General features: G+C 40.6%; 3 protein-coding genes across 4 annotated transcripts; 1 reads left to right on the top strand and 2 right to left on the bottom strand.

Moving 5' to 3' along the window:
* Positions 1–5,976: 5,976 nt before the first annotated feature.
* larp6a (La ribonucleoprotein 6, translational regulator a) lies at positions 5,977–10,895 on the top strand. The gene is made up of 3 exons (XM_079466611.1): positions 5,977–6,585; positions 8,176–8,374; positions 9,072–10,895. Exons 1-3 carry the CDS (start codon positions 5,993–5,995, stop codon positions 10,173–10,175), a joined length of 1,896 nt encoding a protein of 631 aa, XP_079322737.1. The 5' UTR covers positions 5,977–5,992; the 3' UTR covers positions 10,176–10,895.
* A 5,203-nt stretch (positions 10,896–16,098) lies between these two features.
* tm2d3 (TM2 domain containing 3) lies at positions 16,099–19,372 on the bottom strand. Of its 2 annotated transcripts, XM_079465575.1 has the most exons (6): positions 19,189–19,372; positions 18,216–18,311; positions 17,969–18,132; positions 17,556–17,730; positions 17,237–17,312; positions 16,099–16,687 (listed from the first exon to the last, which is right to left on the bottom strand). In XM_079465575.1, the coding sequence occupies exons 1-6, from the start codon at positions 19,247–19,249 to the stop codon at positions 16,522–16,524; spliced, it is 738 nt and encodes a 245-aa protein (XP_079321701.1). In that variant the 5' UTR covers positions 19,250–19,372; the 3' UTR covers positions 16,099–16,521. The 2 variants fall into 2 exon arrangements, with proteins under 2 accessions (XP_079321701.1, XP_079321702.1); XM_079465576.1 differs by lacking the exon at positions 18,216–18,311 and having other exon boundaries at positions 19,189–19,334.
* A 1,045-nt stretch (positions 19,373–20,417) lies between these two features.
* tars3 (threonyl-tRNA synthetase 3) lies at positions 20,418–24,458 on the bottom strand. The gene is made up of 12 exons (XM_079465349.1): positions 24,409–24,458; positions 24,026–24,172; positions 23,514–23,612; positions 23,269–23,435; positions 22,523–22,685; positions 22,305–22,442; positions 22,145–22,222; positions 21,963–22,063; positions 21,784–21,888; positions 21,108–21,180; positions 20,922–21,036; positions 20,418–20,837 (listed from the first exon to the last, which is right to left on the bottom strand). Exons 2-12 carry the CDS (start codon positions 24,137–24,139, stop codon positions 20,689–20,691), a joined length of 1,302 nt encoding a protein of 433 aa, XP_079321475.1. The 5' UTR covers positions 24,140–24,172; positions 24,409–24,458; the 3' UTR covers positions 20,418–20,688.
* Between the last annotated feature and the right edge of the window lie 6 nt (positions 24,459–24,464).

The raw sequence follows: 24,464 nt of genomic DNA, 5'->3' as shown, positions 1-24,464 counted from the left end.
ACCCAATGAATGGAGAAGGGATGACTCTTTATAGAACATTAAATAGTGACTTTATTTTCATGTGTCCATTTATGAGGAATATGAAGCGTTATGGATGTGACAATCCTGAAAATGGCTCTTACCTGAAAAATAATGCAGTAAAATTAAAACAAATGCTTTATAAATTTAAAGTGAGATCTCAGAAGGGGTTCTGAACCACCAAATGTTAATATCATAGTAAAAACTAACAACTTCATTTCTTCGTGGTAAGATTAACATGTATTGGAATTGCCCAACTCTGAACCTGATGATTTTAGCTACATACATTGAAATGCTTGACATTACTATTGTGATTGTTAACCGTAAGATAATAACATGTGGTACCTGCTCAGGTCGAGTCTCTCTGAGCTGGAGGTGATGCCGGTCAAACTGAGGGAGAAACCTGGTGCAGAGTGATCACGCAGACTGCCCGTGTCCCCTCACAAACAAACAACAAAGTGACCCATGAACACACACAAACAGAGAAATCTCAGTACAGCTGCACTCATTGTTCTCTTTACATACTGACAGTGTGAATATTCTGTCTTGAATGGAGTGTTACCCCGCGTCACAGCTTTACTCTGACAGTACGCAGCTCCTGCGCTTTGAGTGGTTCTGTGGGGTTGCACCCGATACGCCTGAGGTCCCAAATCCCAAACCATCCCCACAGGAAGAGCCACAGGAAGAGTAAACACACATCGCTGTGGAGCCGGACCCTCGCTCTCACACGCCAGCACAGCTCTGCGATGATTCCTGACTGTTTAAATAACATGAATATATCACGCGTGACGGACGATACAGTTCTCATTGTGTGTTTGGGGTTTAGACTGAAAATGTTCTGTACCTGTTTTAGACAGGATCGGCTTCATGGAGTCCACATTTAAAGCTTTGGTCAGCCCGTTTGACAACCTCAAATCAATCTGACCAACAAAGTGAGAGACATTATTCAAAAAGAAATAAAACATGTTCCCTTTCCTTACAGACAAGTCCTGTGTCGTAGTGCAGCGATGATATTCAACGTAAATACCATGCAACTTGGAAAACACAATTATTCTCATTTTTTATTGAAATACAATAGCATACTCATTCTTTTGGAGTATTAGAGGGAACATACTTAATTGTCTTTCAAATCCACTTGTGTATTCATTAGATTATCTGACAAACAGGTTTAGAGGACATGATGAGTGAGGGTGTAGTGTGCACTACAGAGCATATACTCACAGGTCTGTGGCTCGCTCTGTCGGGCAGTAATGACTTCACAGCCGCTAGATGGTGCTTATAACTGTTCACCTGCACAACAAACCCAAAAAATAATCACAAAACACAACTGAGCTACTCCAAAGAGACCTCTTATCATGTATGTAACACACAGGCGCTGATACAGCGACGCATAAAAAACCCAAAATAAATAAGAAAATAAAATGTGCCTGCTATTGTAAGTGCGTTTTGTCAAGGTGCCTTCTTTCCACTACAGAAGAATAGAAGAGCACACAATAACAGTGTGATGATGAGTCAGTTTGTGTCCATCTGCAGCTCTGAACACACGTGATCTCCAGCACATCATAATCATGATTCACTCAATCATCTTCATCACACGTCTCACAGCATATGTTGCTTTTCATTTCAACATAGACAGACGTGTTACAAAACTGATACACACATTAAAACATCAATTAAGTGTGCTCCAAGACATTTGGATTGACAATCTGTCGGTTCGTAATTTACATAATATGAAGAGTTTGGTTGCAAAATTAACTTTTGAAAATGACATTTTTGCCAAATCATGTTTTTTTATCACAGGTGCATTCCAGTTAATATCAATAAAACTGCAATTGGATTGTTTAGATTTAAGCCATAATAACTAAAACAATACAGCTTACTAACACAATTAACATCCGTCTTAAGTAGCACGGAAACATTTATGAAAAGTCAAAAATACATTGTATGGGTCAATATTATCGATATTTGTTTTATGGCAAAAATCATTAGGATTTTAAGTTAAGATCGTGTTCCATGAAGACAATTTGTACATCTCCTACCATAAATATATAAAACCTTTATTTTTGTGATTGGATGTTAACAACATCAAATGCAATTTTCTCAATATTTTGATATTTCTGCACCCTCAGTTTCTTAAAGCAGATATTGTCCAATCCTAACAGACCATACTTCAATAGAAAGCTTAACATTTCTGACTTCATATGGTGTAAAAATCTCAATTTCGAAAAATTGACCCAAAGGACTGGGTTTGTTGTCCAGGGTCACATATTACCTAGTTTGAAACACTTCTTCAGCACTTTAAGCTTATAAATACTGATATAAACATTTCATGTAAAACTCTACATATTCAAGAATAGATGAAATGTTTCGGTTTCGTGTTTGATTGTGTTGTGAGCAGTTAAACTCACGGCAGGAGGCGGAAATCTTCTACATTCATCATTATTATTATTCATCTGTTGTTTATAAGAGCGCATGTCTCTCGCATATAAACACTGTAAATGTATTTCTTTTATTTAAACGAGTCAAAAACTATTATACGTCTCAAAAAAGCGGATTCTCCATCGAGATTCAACGGGAGCGCGCGACGCTTCGGGTGCTTAGCAACTGTACGGCGTAAACAGATCCGGCCGTTTCCGGTGTCACGCGATATGTGACCCGGACGAAACAAACGAAGCTCGTCAAATATTTCCTGCGAGAGATTATATTTCATTTCATTACATTACAAACATTACTCATGTGTCAAACACTGTTATCCGAAGCGGCTTCAGCTTCATCTGTCAGGCGTTTGGTGACTTTTGTGATCCTTTAGTGACATACGCCTTCAGTATAGAAACAAAGCCACGGAAGTCACAAATGTTCAAATTCTTCTCAGATGTTTATTTTGCTACAAATGAATCAATGAGATGAGTTCATTACTGCTATGTTTTCTCAGAGACATCACACTACTCTTATAATGCTTTATTGAACCTTTTGCTATAACAAAACAATGTTACAACAGAAACTTAACAAAGAAACACTTAGATTAATGAAAAGAGAGAAAAAAACATTTGGCTCGAAACAGACAAGACAAAAATAAAGAATAACAATAAAACAGATGAAAAACAAATACATGAGAGGGAGTTACACAAATAATAAAAAATTACAAATTAGGTTGAAAAGCTTATAATCAGTGCAAATTTTACAAGTCCTTTGTGCTTTCATATTGGAAGAAAACATAATTGTTTTTAAATACAGTTTTATCTCTTGTAGAAAAACTATAAAAATAGGTTTGCTATTAGAAAATGTACATTTATGTATATAAAATTTACACAGAGAAATAAATAGGTTGATTATAAAACAAGCATTTTGGTCACCTTCAAAAAATCCAAAAATAACAGTTTTGGGGTTCATAACAAAGCCCTTCAAAATAGTATTTGAAATAAACCAACCAACATGTTTCCAAAGTAGTTGAGTACAGTTGCACGACCAAAACAAGTGAAGAAGAAAAGTTTTGGAGACATCACACTACTCGCCACTACTTCTGACGTGACTTGACACGCTGCTTTCAATCCCACAAATCACCTCGAGATCATGACGCGCAAAATGTCACATTTCTACAAAATCGCGCGCAGTGAAGATATTTCTTCTGTCTTTTGTGAATATGAATCTTTGTGAAAGAGATTTTGTCTCTAAAGGTTACTGATAAGAATAGTCGGACGTGAAAAATAACTTAAATTCTTCACTAAACAAACAACCTCGCACGCCACTCCCGTCACTCTGCTTTATTTCATTTAATCTTTGTTTGTTGTTTAATATAGCCATAGTATCTTTTACGAAGTTATAAGTTGTGTGCTGTATGTGTTAGTGTGAGTCTAGAGCAGGTTCTCAACCTGTATTTGTAACTGTATTTAACAATATTCAATTGCCCCCCTCCCACTCAAAGAAACTCAACATAAAAGCACGTAACTGGAAAAGTGTTTATTCAATATAAAACGCACAGATAAAAAGAAATGTCTTGGTTTTTAGTTTTTTAAAATGTATTTCAATGATCATGTCTCGTTTTTGGGCCCCGCCTGTTGAGAACCAATGGTCTTGACAGAGGAGCTAATGGTGGGCTTTTTCTGGAATGGGTGGTAGTTGAGGAGAGAACCCCTCATATAATTGTAAAGCGCTTTGGGTGTGCAGCAATACACAATAAAGCACCTCATTCATTCATTCATTCATTCATTCAGGTGTGGATTGTTTGGAGGGGAATGCCATTGTAAAATATTGGGGCAGACATTGTACAAGTATATGAAATGTTTATATTTGACTAAATCAATATGTCATGTGAATCAAAGGGGGAATTCTTGAAATGACCTGGTTATAGTTACATATGAACAAACCAGTCTATACAGTCCTCCACAGACCATAGCACTTAACACATCCAAACACTTCTCATGCACATGTATGCAGTCTCTGAAAGATAGACTTAAACATGTATCATGGATTAAACCAGCATACTGTATATAACTGGATGCGATGTAAGTGTTGATTTCAGAAGATCTGTCTATACGACAGAGATACCGTCTGAAATGTCTGTGTGATTTCCTGCATCTGTTTATCATTATGGGCGACAGCAGTGATGTAACCAAATGTTCAAGATTGTGTGGAGGATTGGTTATTGAACACTCTTCATGTGATGCTTTTATGTCAAGCATTATTAATGGAAGCTAATGGTGGACTTTTCCCGAGAATAATAACGACGTAATGTAAAAGAAACTTGTTTGCAGCCTGTCTGGATGTGTCAGACAATAAATGTAAAAAGCTTAATGAATGGTGACATTGAGTATTGTTTCCCTGGCGGGATGCATTCATTCACGCCAATCTTAGGAGGCAGTTCCACTGGGGTTCAGTCCGTGTCTATAAATACACCAGCTGAATAAGAAGTGGGGGAAGGAGGGAGGATATTGCTGCTTTTCCACCATCCATCCAAACGCAGGGACACAATATTCAGACCCCAGTAATCCCCTAACAGATGAACAAACCTGATGATGGACCACTATGGCACAACAGAGCAGCAGCACAATGAAAGGGTCTCAATAACACACATGTATGTTTGCATGAATGGATGGTCATGTGTGTCACAGCAGGTGCTTTCAGGTTCTCTTTACATAATTGCTCCACTCATTTGCTTTCCAAATAAAAGAGCAGATGAAGAGAGAGTCTGTCACAGGTGAGCTTATCATCAGTATGCCGGACACGACTAGCGGCAGCATTACAACACTCGAGCGCATGCGCGCATCTGCAGACGGAACATCAATCGGAGCGCCGCTGAATGACTCAGTGACACCGTGACGTCATTCAGTCACCTTAAAAAAACAACTCAAATAACCTCTGTTTGAAAAAATGATGATATTGTTACTTAAAGTGGCTCCATTTTTTGTAGACTTTATCATATATTATTGTTCTTATTTCGCTTTCGTTTCATTGAACGAACAATTGCTCACTGTTCCCGCATCAATAAATGCACTCAGAACATTATTATGATCCTGTCTTTATAAATGACTCCATTGAAAATATTTCCAGACAATATATGAAGAGTTTGAAAAACATTATTATCAAAAAACGGAGCCGGCTGCTCTTCATATATTATTTGTTTTATTTGACAAAAATTTTTTTCTGAGAAAGCATTTGACATTTGGTCTTAAGGGTCAACAATACGCAAAGTACACAATGAAGCTTGCAAGTAAGAACAGCAATGAAGCTTTATTTATTATTTATGGGATGTGTAAATCGTATTTATAGTTAAATTGATATATTATTAGGTATTGCATTGATTTGCATTTGATCAAACTTGAATTTATTAGCGTTTTTAGTTATAGAGATGATAACCAGCAAGCACAATGTCTTATGTCTCACGTTAAGCTCATAATCACGTGTCTCAATCGCGTCGCGCGCTCTTAGTTATTTCTTAATTGATCTCACGTGAACTCATTTATGTCTGTCGATATAAATGTATGTACGAGGCGCTCGCGCGTCTCTAGTGATGAGAAACGCGAGTGAAGTGATGTCCGCTGTTGTGAACGCGTTCTTGCGGTGCGTCGCGTTCCTGCTGCCGCCCTCTTGGCTTCAGTTTTGCTGGTGGGTTGGGGAGGCGTCATGGCCCAATCCCAGAGCGCGCTTCAAACGCACAAAGCCTCTTACATATGAGGAAGTAGCAGCTCGAGACGAGCCCGTCCCCTCTGACAGCCCCGCGTCCGATCGTTCTCCGTGGCGCAGATCTTGGACGCTGTGGTGGTCCGCCGCGGAGCGCGTCATCACGGCTCCCTTCGCCCTTCGCAAACGCTTGAGAAGTTCGTCGAGCGCAGAGACCAGCGGAGCCGCGGAAGAGGACGCGATCACGGCCGCGATCATGAGCGTCACAGCCGAGCAGCAAGCGCCGTCCGCGGACGCGCACCTGCGGGAGATGAGCGCGCCGGTGACGATCACCGTGGCGATTCAAGCCGCGGAGGACGAAGAGCCGGACGAGGAGCCTTCGGCCAACACCATCGAGCTGAACACGGGCAGCGGCAGCGACGACGAGCTCGAACGACACGACAAGTCCAGGTACACGCGCGTGCGCGCCATTACAACTGATGGTCATTTAGTTCCTCTGCACTCATAAACATATAAACAAACGCGCACGCTGAAACACGCACTCACGTTCAATCTGTATAACATCAATACAGAACATTGAAAAGAAAACGAGCTTTTAAATGCTCTCAATTCAACGTGGACATGTTTCAGTATTCATGAGTTCACCTGCTTCTATCCAGTCTTGAAGAAATGACCGTGGATTCATTTTGTCTAAGCAAGGTTGATTCTTATGATCCTTAAACTTATTTAACTATATATATCAGAGGTCTCTGTCTTGAGCGCTTGAGTTTGTCTCCCAGACTTCTGAATTAGATCAGATGGTTAGGGTCATGGGCTAGGGTCATGACAGCCAGAAGAGCGCTCCGGTGCTTAAATTGAAAATGGTTGCCAGGACTGTATGATCAGGCTCTCTTAAACCTGCATTTAGAGGTCAGAACTATACATAGGCAGTCACAATAACAATGTTTGAGGTGGTAAATGTTTGTATGTGATTGACGTGAATATGCCCGTCACTGTTGTTTTGTGTAACCGGTGTCTCTTGTCAACAGGCAGGAATGGAGGCAGACCTGTTGCTCTTCTTTACATCTCAACAGTGCACAGGTGTCCTCCTCCAGAATGAGCTTTACAATAACCAATATCTCGTATCTATAAAAATAGAAAGGCCATCTTTAGACGTCGATGTGGACACTATTATTGGCAGTGATGGTTAATTATTGATCGATATGTTGTTCTCTGGTCAATATATCGTAGTGTTTGTGGAGCCTCTGGTCATAGCAAACGCTCGGGTACGATCACGCACTGAACTCTGGTTTATCTGGAATGGTAACATTCAGGTCAGTTTGGTCTCAGTTGACCTGTTGAGTCATTTTCTGAGCTATTGAGTTGTGAGGACATCACTTGTGTTTCTGCGAGCGATTGTCGCAGCCCACGAGCGCTGTGTGTGTGTATTGTTATGAAGCACTAATGAGTCTGGCTGATGCTGCTATTGTTCTCCAGCTGTGGTGGCGGAACACGGCTGGGCGCTTTTTGAAGGGTTTCCCTGCCTGTTTGAGAGCCGGAGTCTCTCGAGGGGTCATCCGCATGCCCGCGGAACCGCTCCGTACGGGCGCATGGTTTGAAAGGATGTGGGTTGGATGCTGAGTCATCGGTTTGATTTAATTTCTGAAGATTATTTTCAGCAGACAGGTGAGTGATAATCTCAGGCTGTAATCTCATAGAGGGAGATGTGCTGTAGACATGGTACACAATTAGTTTTCTTGATGCACATTTGTTTTACTTTGCTTTGTTTTCCCCCATTTTTCTCTCTCTCTATCTGGAGAGCAAAGAGCCGACACGGCCCACCATGTGTTCATCAGTCAGCTTCTCTGCCGGCTTGTGTTGGTGGTTGTGGGCAGCGAGCCGTGATGCTCATGTTTTTGCACAGGCTGTTGGATTGTGGGGGAATCAGAGATTTTGAGAGGGATGAGATGAAACAGATGGACTCCCTGCTGCCAGGGGGGTCAAGCTGCCAAACAAACCACCCGCTGTTGAACACATCCGTACATTTGTGCTCTTTTCCAGTGGTGCAGGTACCAGTGGCGGAGAACTTGAAGAGGAGAGCTGGCAATCTCCCGATCCAGAGCTGATTCAGAAGCTGGTAGCACAGATTGAATATTACCTGTCGGATGAGAACCTGGAGCATGATGCCTTCCTGCTCAAACATGTTCGCCGCAACAAGCTCGGCTTCGTCAGCGTGAAGCTGCTCACCTCTTTTAAAAAGGTAAGATCCTTTCACAGTGTCTGGAGGGCTAGCTCTCTATATTTTGTGGTTGTTGTTGATCATCTGTATGAATGTGTTGAAGGATTTAAAGTCATCCTACATTACACATAGTCTCTTCAGACTCGTTTCATAAAGTTACAAGTTTGCAGATGCTTCTGTGGAAGACTCCAGCCACCGTGACTGTTAATGTTTTAAACTTCAAATCAGCAGCCGACATCCACCAATCAGAGAAATCAAGGTTACCATAGAAACTAAAAGAGTGTTCAAAAGTTCAGCAGTCACCGCCCACTCCCACACAGCATTATAAAGATGCGAGTTTGTCTGCACGCTCAAGTTTTTGTCTGAAGGTTTTCAACACTGAACTGACTGTGACAAACACATCACATGAGTCATATATGTTGGGTTAACATGATGTTTAAAGTGAATATTTTGAAAGCAGATTGTGAAGATAGATTCTATTCGACAATCTGAAATTCAGAAGTTTTGACCACTTGAAATGACAATAGCAACTATATTCCATCTTAATACCACAAATAAACGCAACAAATCAATAAAATAAAGCACTTGCAAGTTGCAACCTTTCTGTCATCAAATTAATCTTCCTGTAGTAATCGCATTTCTTACGATCTCATTTGATGAACTGAAGTTTTTTTACGTCACCTGAAAAGGTTAAATATTATTGGTCTCTCTCCATCAGGTAAAGCACTTAACGCGGGACTGGAGAACCACAGCGTACGCCCTGCAGCACTCAAACCTGCTGGAACTGAACGATGAGGGGCGTAAGGTGCGTCGCAAAGCAACGGTCCCGGTTTTCCCAAGCGAGTCTTTGCCGAGTCGCATGCTGTTACTCAGCGAGCTGAAGCGTTGGCCGGAGCTGGGCATGGCACTTGTAGGAGAAGGCAGCAATGGAGGCATCGGAGTGGGTCCGACACAACAGGAGCGGCTAATGGAGCTGCTTCTGAAGGCATTTGGAAACTACGGCACAATCGCCTCCGTGCGGGTCCTTAAAGCTGGCAAAGACCTGCCGGCCGATCTGAAGAAACTCAGCGGACGCTACGCTCAGCTGGGCACGGAGGAGTGTGCCATCGTGGAGTTCGAAGAGGTGGAGGCCGCCATGAAAGCCCACGAGGCGGTCGGGGGAGAAGGGGGAGGCAGGGAGCCGATGGGGCTTAAAGTAGTTCTGATCGGTACAAAGCCACCCAAGAAAAAGGTAACGAAAGACCGGCAACGAGAAGATGCCGCAGGCGGCATGCGGAAAAGCCGCTCTCTGAACAGCCGTGTACGGGAGCTGCAGTATCACGGCGACGACTCTGCTGCAAGTTCTTCAGAAACTGAAAGCAATCCCACATCTCCACGCTTAGCCCGCAAGTCTCGCTCCTGCAACAAGCTCAGCCCCACCAGCGCAGGACCCAACCACCTCAGCCCCGTCGTCTCCCCGCGCTCCAGCCCCTGGAGCAGCCCACGGGCCAGCCCCAGCACCCAGCGCAAGACCAACCAGTCCGGCAAGTCGCCTCTGGTCAGTGAGGGCAGGTTGAGTCCTGAACCGGGACGCCGTTGGGCGGACTATTCTTCAGACAGCAGCCTGACACCCTCGGGCAGCCCCTGGGTCCAGCGCAGGAAGCAGGTGGCCAGTCAGGAGAGCAGTCCCGTTGGGAGTCCCATGCTTGGCCGAAAGATCCAGAACGCAGACGGTCTTCCACTGGGTGTGGTGCGGCTCCCCAGGGGTCCTGATGGCACACGTGGGTTTCACTCTACTCCCTCTGGTGGAGACGGAGGCAAGACTGCATCGACCCAGACCTGACTTTAATACTCACCTGTCCACTCTCATCCCACAGAAGTGTTGCTCACTAGACCCTCAAACTCTTGACGCTGTTCGAATGGTCACCTCTGTAGGACTGGCCTGGTTTCTAGATGATATTTTTTGTTAACGTTTTATATATCTTAATTTGACTCATTTTGGACTCTGTGGTATAAAAGGGAAGCTTTTTTGAAAGCATTTAAGTTTTAAATTGTCCCCTTTTTTTTGGTGTTGCTATGAGGAACTTGAGAGAATTTTCATGATTCTGTTATTTTAGCCCAAAAACGTTACAGCGTGCGTCTAACTTTTGTGTGTAGATGTTGTAAATGTGTTTCTGGTTACAGGTGTGTATGGTTCACGGTTAAGGCCTTCAGTTCTTATCTGTGTAACGCTACATGCCCTTCTTCTAAAGTGAGGCGGATATGATCTCTGTACCTTCATCACTGGGCCAAATGATGATCCCCAATGAAGTATTAGTTTTATTTGCTTTAAATAAGATTATTTTCTGTCTTTAGACATGTTTCTCGTTTTAGTGATTTACTTGTTATCTGGGATCTGTTTGTTTTTCCTTGAGTCGTCTGGGCTTCCTCTGAGCGCAGCTGAAGAGTGTTTGAGGTTTCTGTACTGATCACAAAATGCCCTGAACTGCACTGAGGCCGTTCACATTCTGCTTCCTATTGTACAAATAAATCACTACAGTCGCAGTCATCTGCTGTGTTGCTTATTTGTTTAGATGCAATTTTCTTGTGCCTTTGGCAGGTTTGTTTCGCATTTTAATTTGCATTAACATTTGACTTTAAAGTCTGTGGTTCCCAAATGGATTTGCTTTCCTCACTACATTTGGCATCAATTCAATACCAAACTGTTTCCACCAATTTCTTAACATTGAGATATTAAGATTATGATCTTAAAAGGCCCAACAGTCGGTGAAAATGTTGGCTGAAGTATTTTATGTAAATTCATGAACATCAGCCTTTTCTTGAGACACAGACTAGACAGGTATTGAATGACTGTTAGCCATAGTACAAACAAAGAGTTCGATGTCAAAATCCTGAGGAAGGGTTTTGTCCCTTTGTTGAAATTATCTATACATTTTATGTTGTGCACTCGCCCAATTTAAATCTAGATTAAAGACGCATCTTTTCAGCCAAGCATTCACTTAAAGCAAATATGCTAAATAAACCACCAGGAGATGCTGACATTAGATATTATTTACAAGAATAATTGGATTTATTATATAAAACACCATGTAGTGTGTTTTACCCTTTCTTGGGTTTCTCGTTTTTCCCCTGTAAAGCTGCTTTGGAACAATGCAAATTGTGAAAAGCGCTATATAAATAAAATTGAATTGAATTCATCATTGTATGGCCCCGTTATCAGAACAACCCAGTGTCCAGTGTCATGACCTCAGATGTAAATAAAGCGTTTAAGTCGTAACTGAGGTGGTCAAACTGCACTGTTTTTCATCGGTCATGTCAAACTGGTCACTGCTGTTCGTATGTTCATGTGTGAGCAGATTAATCTCAAGGTATAAGGTGATCGTTCAGCTCCATTACCTCCAAGTGACTTGACAGTGACGACGTAAAGTTTCTTAGCAACCTTTAGACCTCTGCAGGAAAGTGCAAGATGCTGAGTTCACTGCAAGAAAATGCAAATTCTAGTCCAGTTAATTAATGGCGAGGTGAGTCGCTGCTGTCATTTTGAGTTCAGACAACCCTTAATTACATCAAAGTGCAGTCTCTTTTCAAAAATGCTTTTTGCTCTCGGACGGCGTTTAATTTGAATCGAGGAAATGGACTTGCAGCAGTTATTTACTTTAATATCACTAAATGAGCTTGCTTTTATCTACATTGTCATATGTTTCATACTGGGTTCAATATGCATATCAATCAATTCTGGGTCATGTTTGAAGAATGGGATATGTCAGTGTTTTCTTCCAATTACACAAATTGTCCATGTAGCAGAGAACTGAAATGGCTTTTGGGTCTTTCATAATGACATGATTTTCTGTGTAATCCCTTAAAGCTATTAAGCCTTTTCTTACCGATGGGCGGTAACTTCTCTAGTCAGATAACATCATTGCACTCATCATATACCCGTACACAAGTCATAACGTGTGTGAAATACTGCATATGTGTGCACAGAATTCAAATCTGTGTAGTACTTATGTGAAAGAATATGCATTACATGACACGCATTTCAAACAGCAGCATGTGTTGTGATGCCAGACATTGCGAGATTAGTTAAGCATCCAGACCCAGTTATTTTAAAATATAGGTGTTTTAATTTTTCTGTCAGCATGTAGTTGTCTAGCACAGGTGCGTGAGATGAATGTTGAAGCGTTTTGTGATGTATTATCATATATTCCTCTTGAATAGCTGCATGTTACTTCACTTCCTGGAAGTGCAGCTCTGGTGAGAAATGATAGATGCCCGCCGATATGCAGCAAAGCCAAACTATCACCGTCTGCATGTGGGTGTGTGTTTCTAATGATAGATGTAACATCACCATGACTTGTTTACAGCTGTCGTCATCATTACCAGACAATTTCCAGGAAACGTCTCCCTCAGGTAGTGTAAAGAGAGTAAAACCACAGTGCAAACCTCAAATATAAGAACTAAGTGAAAATGTGTTGCGCTCTAAAACACCTTCAGATTCCTGGAGCACAGAGCATAAGCAGAACAAAAGGTTGTGGGTTTGATTCCCAGTGAATATACAAACTGATAAAATGAAGTGTATAGCTTGAAAACATGTTTAGCCTCTTTGTCAGATGCATCAATCATAATGTGTCATAATGTTTTTACTATAGTGCACTACTAAACTATTACTGTCTGTAGGATTGTAAGTAGTGTGAAGAAGTGTATGCATGTGTAGTTTAACCTCCGTGTGTAACTACCTGACCTTCCATTGATTCCCAGTGTAAAGGATGAATCAGAAGTTAAATCTGCCTCCGTGTTTAACATCTGTTCTGACTCACTGTTTATGTTTCTGATGCAACTTGCTGAATAGAGCTTGCAAGGAGATGAGCTCTGTGCCAACAGTGTAGCATACTGCACTAATCTGACATCACAAAACAGTGTGCAGTCTGTAGTGGCCTACACTTGTGTTTCATTACAACGCTGTGTGCGGTTCAAAAAGAGGAAACAAATGAGGGAACAGAACATACTCTTCAAGGTCACTATGAACCTGAATGTGTGTTTTAAAGTGAAGCGAGAGAAAGAGAAAGAACACAGTGATCATATCAACACTCATATCATTCTAAAGCCCTGAAACACCACGAGATGAGCAAAGAAATGAATCTTCTCTGTCAGCTGGTCCAGAGCTTCAGTCCTGATGTTCCAATCCCAACATCTACTGATGCTCTCAACCACAACAACACTGACAACATCCATCACACTCAACCAAAGGACGACACAAATAAAACAACAGTCAAAGTCAAATGCATGTTATGAGAGAAGAGAGAATACAGTACAGCACACTGTCTGTACACAGTGACAGATCAGAAACTAAGATCCAGACTCACAAACTCACTATAGAGACGGACAGACACAGACAAACATGGCTGCCACAGGACCAGAGACACATTGAAAATATACGTATATAAAGTAGATACATTTTAATTTCATAATCGCAACTACAATAAAATAAGTTAAAACATGCTTAAAAGTGGTCAGAAATGTAGATAAGGTATGCCAAATATATGTTATACATAGTAAATTTTAACTTAATATATCTGTGTATGAATATTAACTACACTGTCTGAAATAGATATACATTTACAAAATTAAAAGCGAAATTATCACATTTATGCATGTATGAAGATGATCTAAAGATGTGACGATGTGCGAGGGGAGGAGACTAATACGTGAGTCAGGTTTAGTGGATAAAACATTTCCTGTGTATCCCCACTCATGACTCCTCAGAAAGCCTCCTCGATCCTCGCCTCCTCCCGGTGCAATTAGAGAATTGAGATGACCTTAAAGATGGCTGGTCATAGGATGGAGGACGGAGGAGCGAGGAAACAATGAGGCATATTGAGAAGCACCCATCATCCACACTGTCATCCCAACAAAACTGAGACAGAACTCCACTTCCTCACAGAAGGCAGAAAATGCACGTATATATGGACAATGTTTTATGGAAAACTAATGCGCAGGTGTCATTTTTCACTAGGGGGGACCAAGCTGTCCATAAATTATTTCAACTCAGTTAGTTTTACTTTGGTTTCGTCCTTGAAGGCTGGTAATGGAATGAGGTGGGCTACTGGCCTCTAACACTGATGTCTGCTGTTCTCACATCAATCATTCCTGACCACAGTCTTGGTAGCTTTGCCAACAGTGGCAAGTTGTGGATTGTTGGCTTGTGCCACTTCTGGCGTGTCTGTAATAATTCCTTGTAAACTGAGTCCAAAACTGATCCATATGATTTTGACAATGCCGCTATCTGCGCCGCACCATTTCTAGTGAAGGTGGAAGTTCCGCCCCTTGAGGAGAAGGTTTGGTGTAGTGGCGTCTAAATCCGCAACGTCCGTGGAGACGTATCCAAGGGGTTTTGAATTCGTAATGGCCTCCACCAATACTGTAGATTGGACATCTTCTGTAGTGGACTGACAGCCATCTGTGGAGTAGCTTTGATGGAGTGGACCTGGAGTGGAGCATTCATTTATTGAACTTGAAGAGGATCTGATAATTGTCCAGCTGCTCTTTTAGTTGGGATTAGGCTTGTTGTGATAGTCGGTGGTGTTGACGGTGATACCTGGTGTTTAACGCGCCCACTGGTTACATCACCTGCCCACCGTGGCACCGCCCCAGTCATTTTGAGGTTTTATAGCAATAAAGCACTTTTTCTGCCCACAACGACATTTAAAGTCTAAACCACTTACACGTTGTGGATAAAACATTTTAACAATTCCTCTTTTTGTTAAAAAACTACAGCTTAAATTGAAGTTTTCATATGAGTTTTTATTTGTTTGTTGCACGATGTGTGCAATGATTATTAGTCGTGATAAAGGTCGGCACTTATTTAAAGGGTCCTGAATGTTTTTTATATTTGTTTCTTGTTTGATGGTTGCAGTGGTTATTCGTTTGGTTAATAAAAGCACTTTATGTAACATGATTGTTTTTAAAATAGCTTTTCCATGAGAATTGCCCAATAAAAATAATATATATAAAAAGTATATACTAGGTCATACGTCCAACTCGTTTATTAACATGTGGACCATGTTAAGCATGAGAAGACAGCACAGTCAACAGTGTTAAGAGGTCAGAATGCATGATATCGCATGATACCCCAAATTAAACATGTTTTTTAGTCATGATTAATAAAGTTATGGTATGGTAGCCAAAATGCATCCAGTGTTTTGTTCATCAACATCAAACATTTTTGAAGTAAAACTGTGAAATTGTAATATTAATGCACAGATATGTAAATATTGGCCGATATACAGTATCTCGATATTAATAACACATTTTCTGAGACTTTTTCTCCTGAAAATCATGTACAAAGCCTACTTTACACTAATTAAAGATTCTTAAAAAGTTCTGGTATAATGTTTATTTAATTAACAAATGATGTTCTTCCTGAGCAAACCAGAAAAGTGTTCTTAATAGCCACGAGTCTAACAGATCTCAAGACAGAAAGCTTTCAGACAGCAGTCTGATTCAAACAATATACTTTTGTTCCTATATTTTACATATTCATAAATACTATATCTACATACTGTGTAACGACGAAATTCAGTAATGTTCTGTATTCTAACTGTGAGCACCGTGTACCTGAAGTGCTTCAAGCTTAGGAAATGATTAATAATTTATCTACCTACATTTTATTATCGATAACATTAAAAATTTACATTTTTCAATATAATTTAATTTATCATGCACCCATTATTTATAAAAAATTATGTTTAAAAGATTTACGGATTGAATCCATACACAACACCTGAAGAGCTTTATTGATCAGTTGAGATCAGTTCTGTGACATTAAAACCTCAACATGTGAGAACTGTAAAGTTTCAATCACATGACCATGAAATGATACACAAACATATAAACACATATATACATACAGCATGAATATTACATTCATTCTTACACAATTCAGATACATATTTTACACGTTTCTTCAGACTCCACCATCCTGATGAAAGATTTAAATGGTCTTCATCGTCATCGTCCTCAACCCTGATCACATATGTGTGTGTATGGAAGGGTGATGTTTCTCAGACATGCTGGACACATGGACACACATTCAGAGCAGATGGGATTCCGACGCAGTGGGAGTTTGGACAGCAACATGTGCTAATCTGCTTGGAAATCTGAGAGTCAGTCAATCTCCAGCCCACAGGGCCTCAGATGTACAGAGATCCATCAGCCGGACCCACGTAACCCACTCCTATCAGCAGAACATCGATGAGGGTCCAGATGCCCAGACCCCCAAAACTGAAGAGCTTCCCCAATCCTTCTCTCCACTGACCCAGATAAAAGCGATCTGCACCGAACCCGCCCAGAGTGATGCTGTGGAATTACAGAAACATGACTAAATAAACAACATGACAATAAACGGTGGAATATGTCAATATAGTGCCACAAAGCTACTTGACTATTCACGTTCCTGAAGCAGCCTGATGTTAAATTCAATTCAAGTTTATTTCTATAGCACTTTAACACAATTTATCATAGTTGTTAAGCAGCTTTACAGTAAACAGGCACAAGGAAAAACAGAAAATGAGGAAATATAACCACGAAACACTAAAAAGCCTTTAACCACTACACCGCAGAACATCTACGAACCCACATGTTTCACAAAGCATTATAACATCTCACGCCACAGCCCTGTCATTCAGGCAGAATCAGATTATACCGGATATCATTTTTCATTATCATTAATAAGAACAAAAACATCCAATTACGCTTCAGACAGCCGAGTTAATCTACAGCTGTCAATCAAAGAACATACTGAAGTCCATATACTGTACCATTGTTTTTTAGTTTGTAATAAAAACAGAAAAAATCATCACACCTGTCATGAGTAGGGTTGAAATGAAAGTCGGAGAGTAAAATCACCTGAGCGCAAGGGCTGTTGACCACTTATATCCCCCAGTCCAGTTACAAAACAAACGCTTGTAAAACTTTCTCCGGCCTGTTGACACGATAACACACAAACACACAGAATACACACTCCAGCATTTGTCTCATCGATCAAATAAACTCAGAAAAACATTGAAGGCTTCTCATCCAAAAACAGTTTTGTATCTGTACTTCATTCACACAGACATGAGGGCGAGTATATATATTTCCATTTTTAAGTGCACTATAGCTGTGCTGTCAAGTTCAAACCAAGTAATAATAAAATAATAATAATGAAAGATAGCTCATGCTGTACCTAAGCAGTGCACAAGCTCCACAACTACACAGGTGGCGTTATATCGCCTGCGCGGACACGACACCGTCATACAGCTGGTGGAATTAGAGCAGAGATACTGAGACGCATCCAACTGCCAGCAGAACCGACAATCCACCGTCAGAGAGAAGTTCTGCTGCTGCTCACCCGACTCATTCTGAGAAAAACAAATGATTTACCAAACATTGAATAACAATGTGAACAATCTCGCTAAAGAATTGAATTTTAAATAAAGTTGAAGTGCTTTCAAATAACATTTCTATGTACTATTTATAGCTTCACGTGCTGTTCAAATTGCACATGGAAACAGAGCGCATGCAGCGTAATTAGATGTCAAACTTGACAGGTTGCAATTTTCATGACCCACATGATTACATGAGAAAAGTCAATCTCACCACACAACGGACGCCGGGTCTGGTGTGGCAGGTGAAGTTTGTCGGCTGGCCGTAGCTGCAGTTGTGATGGTACGCGCAGCTGATGCATTCAGCAGGAAGTTTAGTGCAGAGACCGTTACTGGGACATCTGGCTGTGTAGTTCTCTCCGGTGACCGCTGACGACACTGAACACATACAAACACCATCCATATTAAAGCTACAAGCCACCTAAAACACATCTGCAGGAATCAATGGGTTCAGGCGTCACCTGAGGACGCCGTCAGGGCCACCGGGCTGCTCATCACGGGGTTCTGCGGGGCCGTGTACGGCGGTTCCTGACCCACATGAGGAGAGCTCAGATACCCTGAGAGAGAACATTCACAGTCACACTTCATACAGAAAATACTGTGATGCTATTGAAGGGATAGTTCATTCTCTTAGGCTGTTCTGGTAAATTATTGGCTGAAAATACAATTCAGGCCGATATATTATGAACTTTAAGCTGCACGCGGCTCTCGGTTCACCTACGATCTTGTCTTTCTGTAGTGATCATTCACTTACTGCTATTATCAAAACATTGTTGATGTAGTATGTGGATAAGTGTAAATTACAGGGAAAGCATATTGTTGCTGTCCATCGTGCCGTCGTAGACTCGGTGTTAGACTTGTGGCTATTGAGAACACTTCTCTAGGTTTCTCTGGGAAAACATCTATCATTTGCTTATTAAAGAACATTATACCAGAAAAGTTTCAATGTTAAAGAATGTTGAATTAGTGAAGTAGGCTTGGTACATGACATGAAGGGGAATTTTCAGTCTCAGAAAATATGTATGTACTGTATATCGGCTTAACATCTTCAAGAATGATTGGTTATCAGACAGAATGTTCATTTTTGGGTGAGTTATCCCTTTAAGCTTTTGTTATTTTATAGCGTTTATTATCTCTACCGTTTCATCTTTTATCGTATTCATTTGTGTTTCATTTATTGTCTTTCTCGTGTCGCTCGACACTGTTATTCTCGAGAGGAATGACGTCACAGTTCATGAGTCCGGATGACAATAAACATCTTGAGTGACATCTTGGTGAAACTGTGACGTGTGCTGTACTATAACACTGACATTAATACACCATATTCATCTCGTGTCTATAAAACGCATCGTAGTTTTGTTGCGTTGTATTTAACGCAGAACAGACATGACAAATGACACGATTGTGTGTTCAGAACGGAAGCTGCAGTCTTACCGGTCACACATGTGAAGTAAATGTCCAACAGCAACAGAACTGAGATCACATATGAGCTCATGATCTTCCGTCCGTGTTCATAAACTCATTTAAACCCGTCTGCTGCCATTCCGGTCCTCTCACGACCTCAACTTCCGCTTGTGTAAAGCGCTCGCTCAGGCTGATAGGAACATAATAAAAGTCCTCTTAAAAATACAACATGTCCATTATTTACCAGGAAACAAAAGAGGTTACTTGGGTTAAACAGTTGACTGGCAAGGATGGTCGTTTATTTAGCTTTACTGCATTTGTACATATTTATCATTTCTTTTCAATATCCCTACGGAATTGCTGAAACTATTCGGAGGTAATAATTATTGTTTGCAAACAATAGAAGAATTGACTGCTTGTGTTATGTTACAGGGCAAAGATTTGACAAGTTTCAAATGCAATAATATTTTCTTCCGTTCCTTTGTACAATCTAAATGTAAACTTGCTGTTTCTACTCAATTCTATATTTCATATCAAATGTTTTAATTGGAGTAAAATGTGGGAGACACCTGATAAATATTGCATCACAAATAAGGTCAAAGAAGTGTTTTCATCGTTCTAAAGTGATATTGTAGACCTCCATGTGTTTTGGTAATAATCATTTATTTTGGGAATGTCCTGACACACAAATGTTCTGGACAGAAATCAATAACTACTTAGAAATCAAAACTGTGTTTTGTTAAATTTGTGGAATCTGATATTTTGCTTAAATGTTTTTCATTGGTGGATGATATTGATTTGATGTTTATATTTGATTTTATTATTAAAAAAGGCCCGTATTCATATACTTAAATGGTGTGAGAAAACCAACTTTGCCATGCTAATAATCGATTAAAACCAATCAAATGTAAATCGACTTCTTGCAAGTACTTTATGCAGTATGGCACATGAAGTAATGTGGTACCACAGTACATCACAGTGATTTACCATAGTATGATTCTTTATATGTTCAGTTTGATATCATTCTGCACCATGCTTTATATCAAAGTAGCACAGTATTGCCATATGAAACCATATAATGTTTTGTAGGGATGAAAATAAAGCTAAGAGGAGGAGTCTGATTTTGAGATGATTCAGTCATAAAGATTGTACAACAATGTCATCAAAATCTGAAATTATCTGTCTAAGCAGAAATCGTCAAATCTTGGGAGTGAGAGATATGATGTTTCCATAATAAAGTTTAGCATTCAAAAAGAAAGCAGATTTCAATAGAGAGTCTTTATTCTAAACCTTCAGGTCACAACCAAAAAACCCACGACATCATTAAACCTTCATTCTCCACAGTACATTTCATTTTTCACTTTTCATCTTTTCATTATCATGCCTTTAAATATTTCTCCTTCATATTATTATTATCGTCACTTTTCCTTCATATACTTCTCCTTCATATTATTATTATCGTCACTTTTCCATTTTCCATCTCATTTTCAGCAGAATAAAGACCGACAGAGCTGAGCGTTCTTCTGTGGTTCAGAAGACTTCTTCAGCGTTGTGACACCTGGACTGCTTCAGTAGAGTCAATCTGGCCATCACCTCCTCCACCGTCAGCTCGCCGTGGACCTTGTTGTCTCTCGTGCGCACGTTCACGCTGTTAGTCAGCCGTTCCTTCTCACCCACCACTGCAAGACCACCAGACACAGACAGATCAGAGCGGGCCGTTTTCAGAAGAACCACACTCATGGTGTTCGGTCATCACCTCTTACCCAAAATGAAATTGTACTGTGACAACTGTGCGTTGCGAATTTTCTTGTTCAGAAGGCAACCAGAATCCAGATCAGCGTCGGCCATAAAACCCACTTCAACAAATCGCTTACACACCTGCAAGAGAAAACCCATCTTAACATCATCTTTAATCCAGGGACCGTTGACCGAGCGGATGTGCGTTGTACCTGTTTGGCGTATTCTTCAAGAGAGGGATTGACGGGCACTAACATCACCTGACGTGGAGACAACCACAGCGGCCTGAGAAACAGATGAGACAAGCTGAGATCTAAACATTCATTCATTCTTTATTTAACCAGGTGAAAACTCTTTACAAGAGAGACCTGGTCACGACAGCAGCTACATATAACAAATATACACATTTACCGCAAAGCACTTCAACAATCATAATTCCCAACAACAAGCTTTCAAGGAACGAATCACATCACTTGTTAAAAGTGAACTCATTTAAAACAGAAGTACAGTCAGATTTAAGATGTTTTGTAAATTCTTCAAAGCAAAAGAGGAACTAACACTAAATCCTTTCTTTTCTAACTCAGTTTGAACCCGAGGTAGAGCAAGATGTCAAAAATCCTATAAAGTAAACTGTAGCTTGAATTTCTATCTGAAAGACTAAGAAACAAGTAAGATGGTGTAAGCCACAGATCGATTTAAAAATAAAACTAGACCAATGAAAACTTCTACGAATATACAAAGATGTTTCCTCTGCCTTGTCATATAACAAACAGTGACGTGTTTTAGTACTACAACCAGTAATAAAACGTAAAGCATATTTCACAAATAAATAAAGCATAATTAATAAATAAACATAAACGTGAAAGCCCCGTGACTCCTGGTTTTTACCATTTCCCAGCGTAGTTCTCAGTGAGAATAGCGATCATTCTCTCCACTGAACCCAGAATGGCTCTGTGAATGATCACTGGTCTGACTTTATCATCTCCATCTTTCCTGCGATGAGGAAAAAACAGTTGAAAGTGATTCTAAAGACGTCCCACGGCTGAAGATCTCAGAACTGTACTCACCCCACATAGAGGAGATTAAAGCGGATGGGTAACTGAAAGTCCAGTTGAATCGTGGCACACTGATGATATCGGCCGATGGCATCTTTAATCTTAATGTCAATCTAAAAGAATCAGATGAGATGATTTGCAGTTCGAAGGAGCCGATTCACTTGAGAACAGAACAAGTCAAATGAATGTCTCACCTTTGGCCCATAAAAAGCTCCGTCTCCCGGATTTAGCTTCCACGGCTCTCCAAACTCATTCAGACTGTTCTCAAGTTGCTGTGAAACGTCAAACTTCAGTTAATATTGAACACTACCCAAGCAGACACGCTTCATCTGAGGATAAAGGAAATTCTGGAACCTTCTCAGCTTGGTTCCACACAGCGATGTCTCCCAGAAACTTCTCTGGACGTGTGGAGAGATGCAACTGAAAAGAGAATCCGAACACATCATAGACACAGCGCAAGAACTCCAGACAGCCCTTCATCTCGGACTGGATCTGAAACACAACAGAAGAAGAGTTGACGGGATGCTGGTACAGACATAAAGAATCACATCGTGCTGATATTTTCACGCCACCTGATCCATAGTGCAGAATATATGAGCATCGTCCTGCTGAAAGCGTCGGACTCTGGTGAGACCCGTCAGAGTTCCTGAGAGTTCATTACGATGAAGAACGCCGAAATCTGCGAACCTCAGCGGCAGCTCACGCCAGGAGCGCGGACAATGACTGAACATCAGACTGTATCACATCAAACACCAGACAGACTTAGCCCTTCACTGACTACTGAATGTTCAGAGAGCCGGCTGTTATGTCAGAATAATCACCATAACAGACGGCTGCTTGAACATTATCCTGCTTATTACACGACTACTTGCTACATGAGAATAAAACTGGACATGAAATGTGAATTTGAAATATTTGATTAGCTAATTTTTTTTACTGTGAGGAAAAGCCGTTTACTTTCGGTCTGAAGGTAAAAAACAACTTTCAAATGTCACGAACAGGCCATTTGATTCAATCATTTGTTAATATAATGTCATGTATGTTATTAAAAGACATTTAAATAGTCAAAAACCCTGTCAAAATGATTTACTGCGTCCGGGTTACCGCGTGTTATTAGTTTTGAGCGGTTGAGTATAATGAACCTGTAAATGTCCCGACTGGCCAATCAGAATCAAGCAGCCGTGTAATAATGATGAATGTAGAGCACCGTATAACATGACATCATTTTCATATTAAATTGTAGAAATATAGAATGTTTATAATTTGTTCAATGAGTGCTTTAAGAGAGTTTAGTGTGTGTGTGTGGTGATGCACGTACCAGTGTCCAGGACAGTTCATGGGTTTCAGAGCGAAGATGTCCTGCTCCACAGGGAAAGAGAACATGTTCTCGCTGTAGTGCTGCCAATGACCCGACGTCTCCCACAGTTTACTGTTATAGATGTTTGGAGAAGCCACCTCCTGAAATCCTCGTCTGCAGTACTCCTCCTGCATGTATGAAGAGCACTTTTACTGACAGATATTCTTCACAGGGTTCATGAGAATCATCTGAAGTGTTGACGTTACCCTGATAAACTCTGTCAGTGTGTTATAGATATAAGCTCCTCGCGGAAGAAAGAAACAACTGCCTGGACTCAGATCATGAAAGAAGAAGAGTTCCTGATCCTACAAATCACATCAGAAAGAGAAAGAGAGAGAGAGAGAGAGAGAGCACATCTGTCAATCACACCTAAAGAGGAAATGACAAGATGTTGTTCTGCAGGAAGTTGTCTATAATATATATATTACACACTTGATGTTATACACTATAAAGCATACTGTATGACTGTCAGTTGATCAGAGACACGAGAAAGAGTTTCAATCAGAAGTTGTTTGAGTTTTGTGTTTAATGAGAAGCGACCGGTCACATCTCCTACTGAGCCGAAGAGAACGAGACGGCGGTCACCACCTGCTCCTCACAGAACGTGAGAGAAACTCTCGCTGTCATTAAAGATCACGTGAAAACACTTTCAGAGGAAGGCAAATTCTCACATTATGACAAATACATTTGAAACATTCCAATGGTGGTCATCACAAACCTTTCCAATTTTACGGTGGTCTCTGTTTTTGGCTTCTTCTTGAAAGCGTTCCCATTCCTTCAGCATTTTACTGTCAGGAAACGAGATTCCGTAGATACGCTGAAGAGTCTCCATATCAGCACGACCTTCCCAGTATGTCGAAGAATTCTGAACGGAGATGAAACGAAGCGAATAAAATCATTTTCATTTTCACAATAACAACAGCAACAAAACAATGAGACCCATCATATAAAGGCTGCATGATTAATCGCATTTTAACTGTGATAACGATTTATGCTTCATACAATTAACTGCATAATCGTTGTGGTATTAATGTTGTTTAAAACTTTACAGGTTGAAAAAAAGCACCACATTTTTTCTTACATTATATCATTATATATTACCTTATAGAGCTTCAGAGCTTTGATTTTACCCGTGTGTCTTACGTGCGGCCCTCGGC

Source organism: Barbatula barbatula (genome assembly GCF_947034865.1).
Source record: "Barbatula barbatula genome assembly, chromosome: 10".
Taxonomy (NCBI): Eukaryota; Metazoa; Chordata; class Actinopteri; order Cypriniformes; family Nemacheilidae; genus Barbatula; species Barbatula barbatula.
This window is presented reverse-complemented; position numbering and strand designations above follow the sequence as displayed.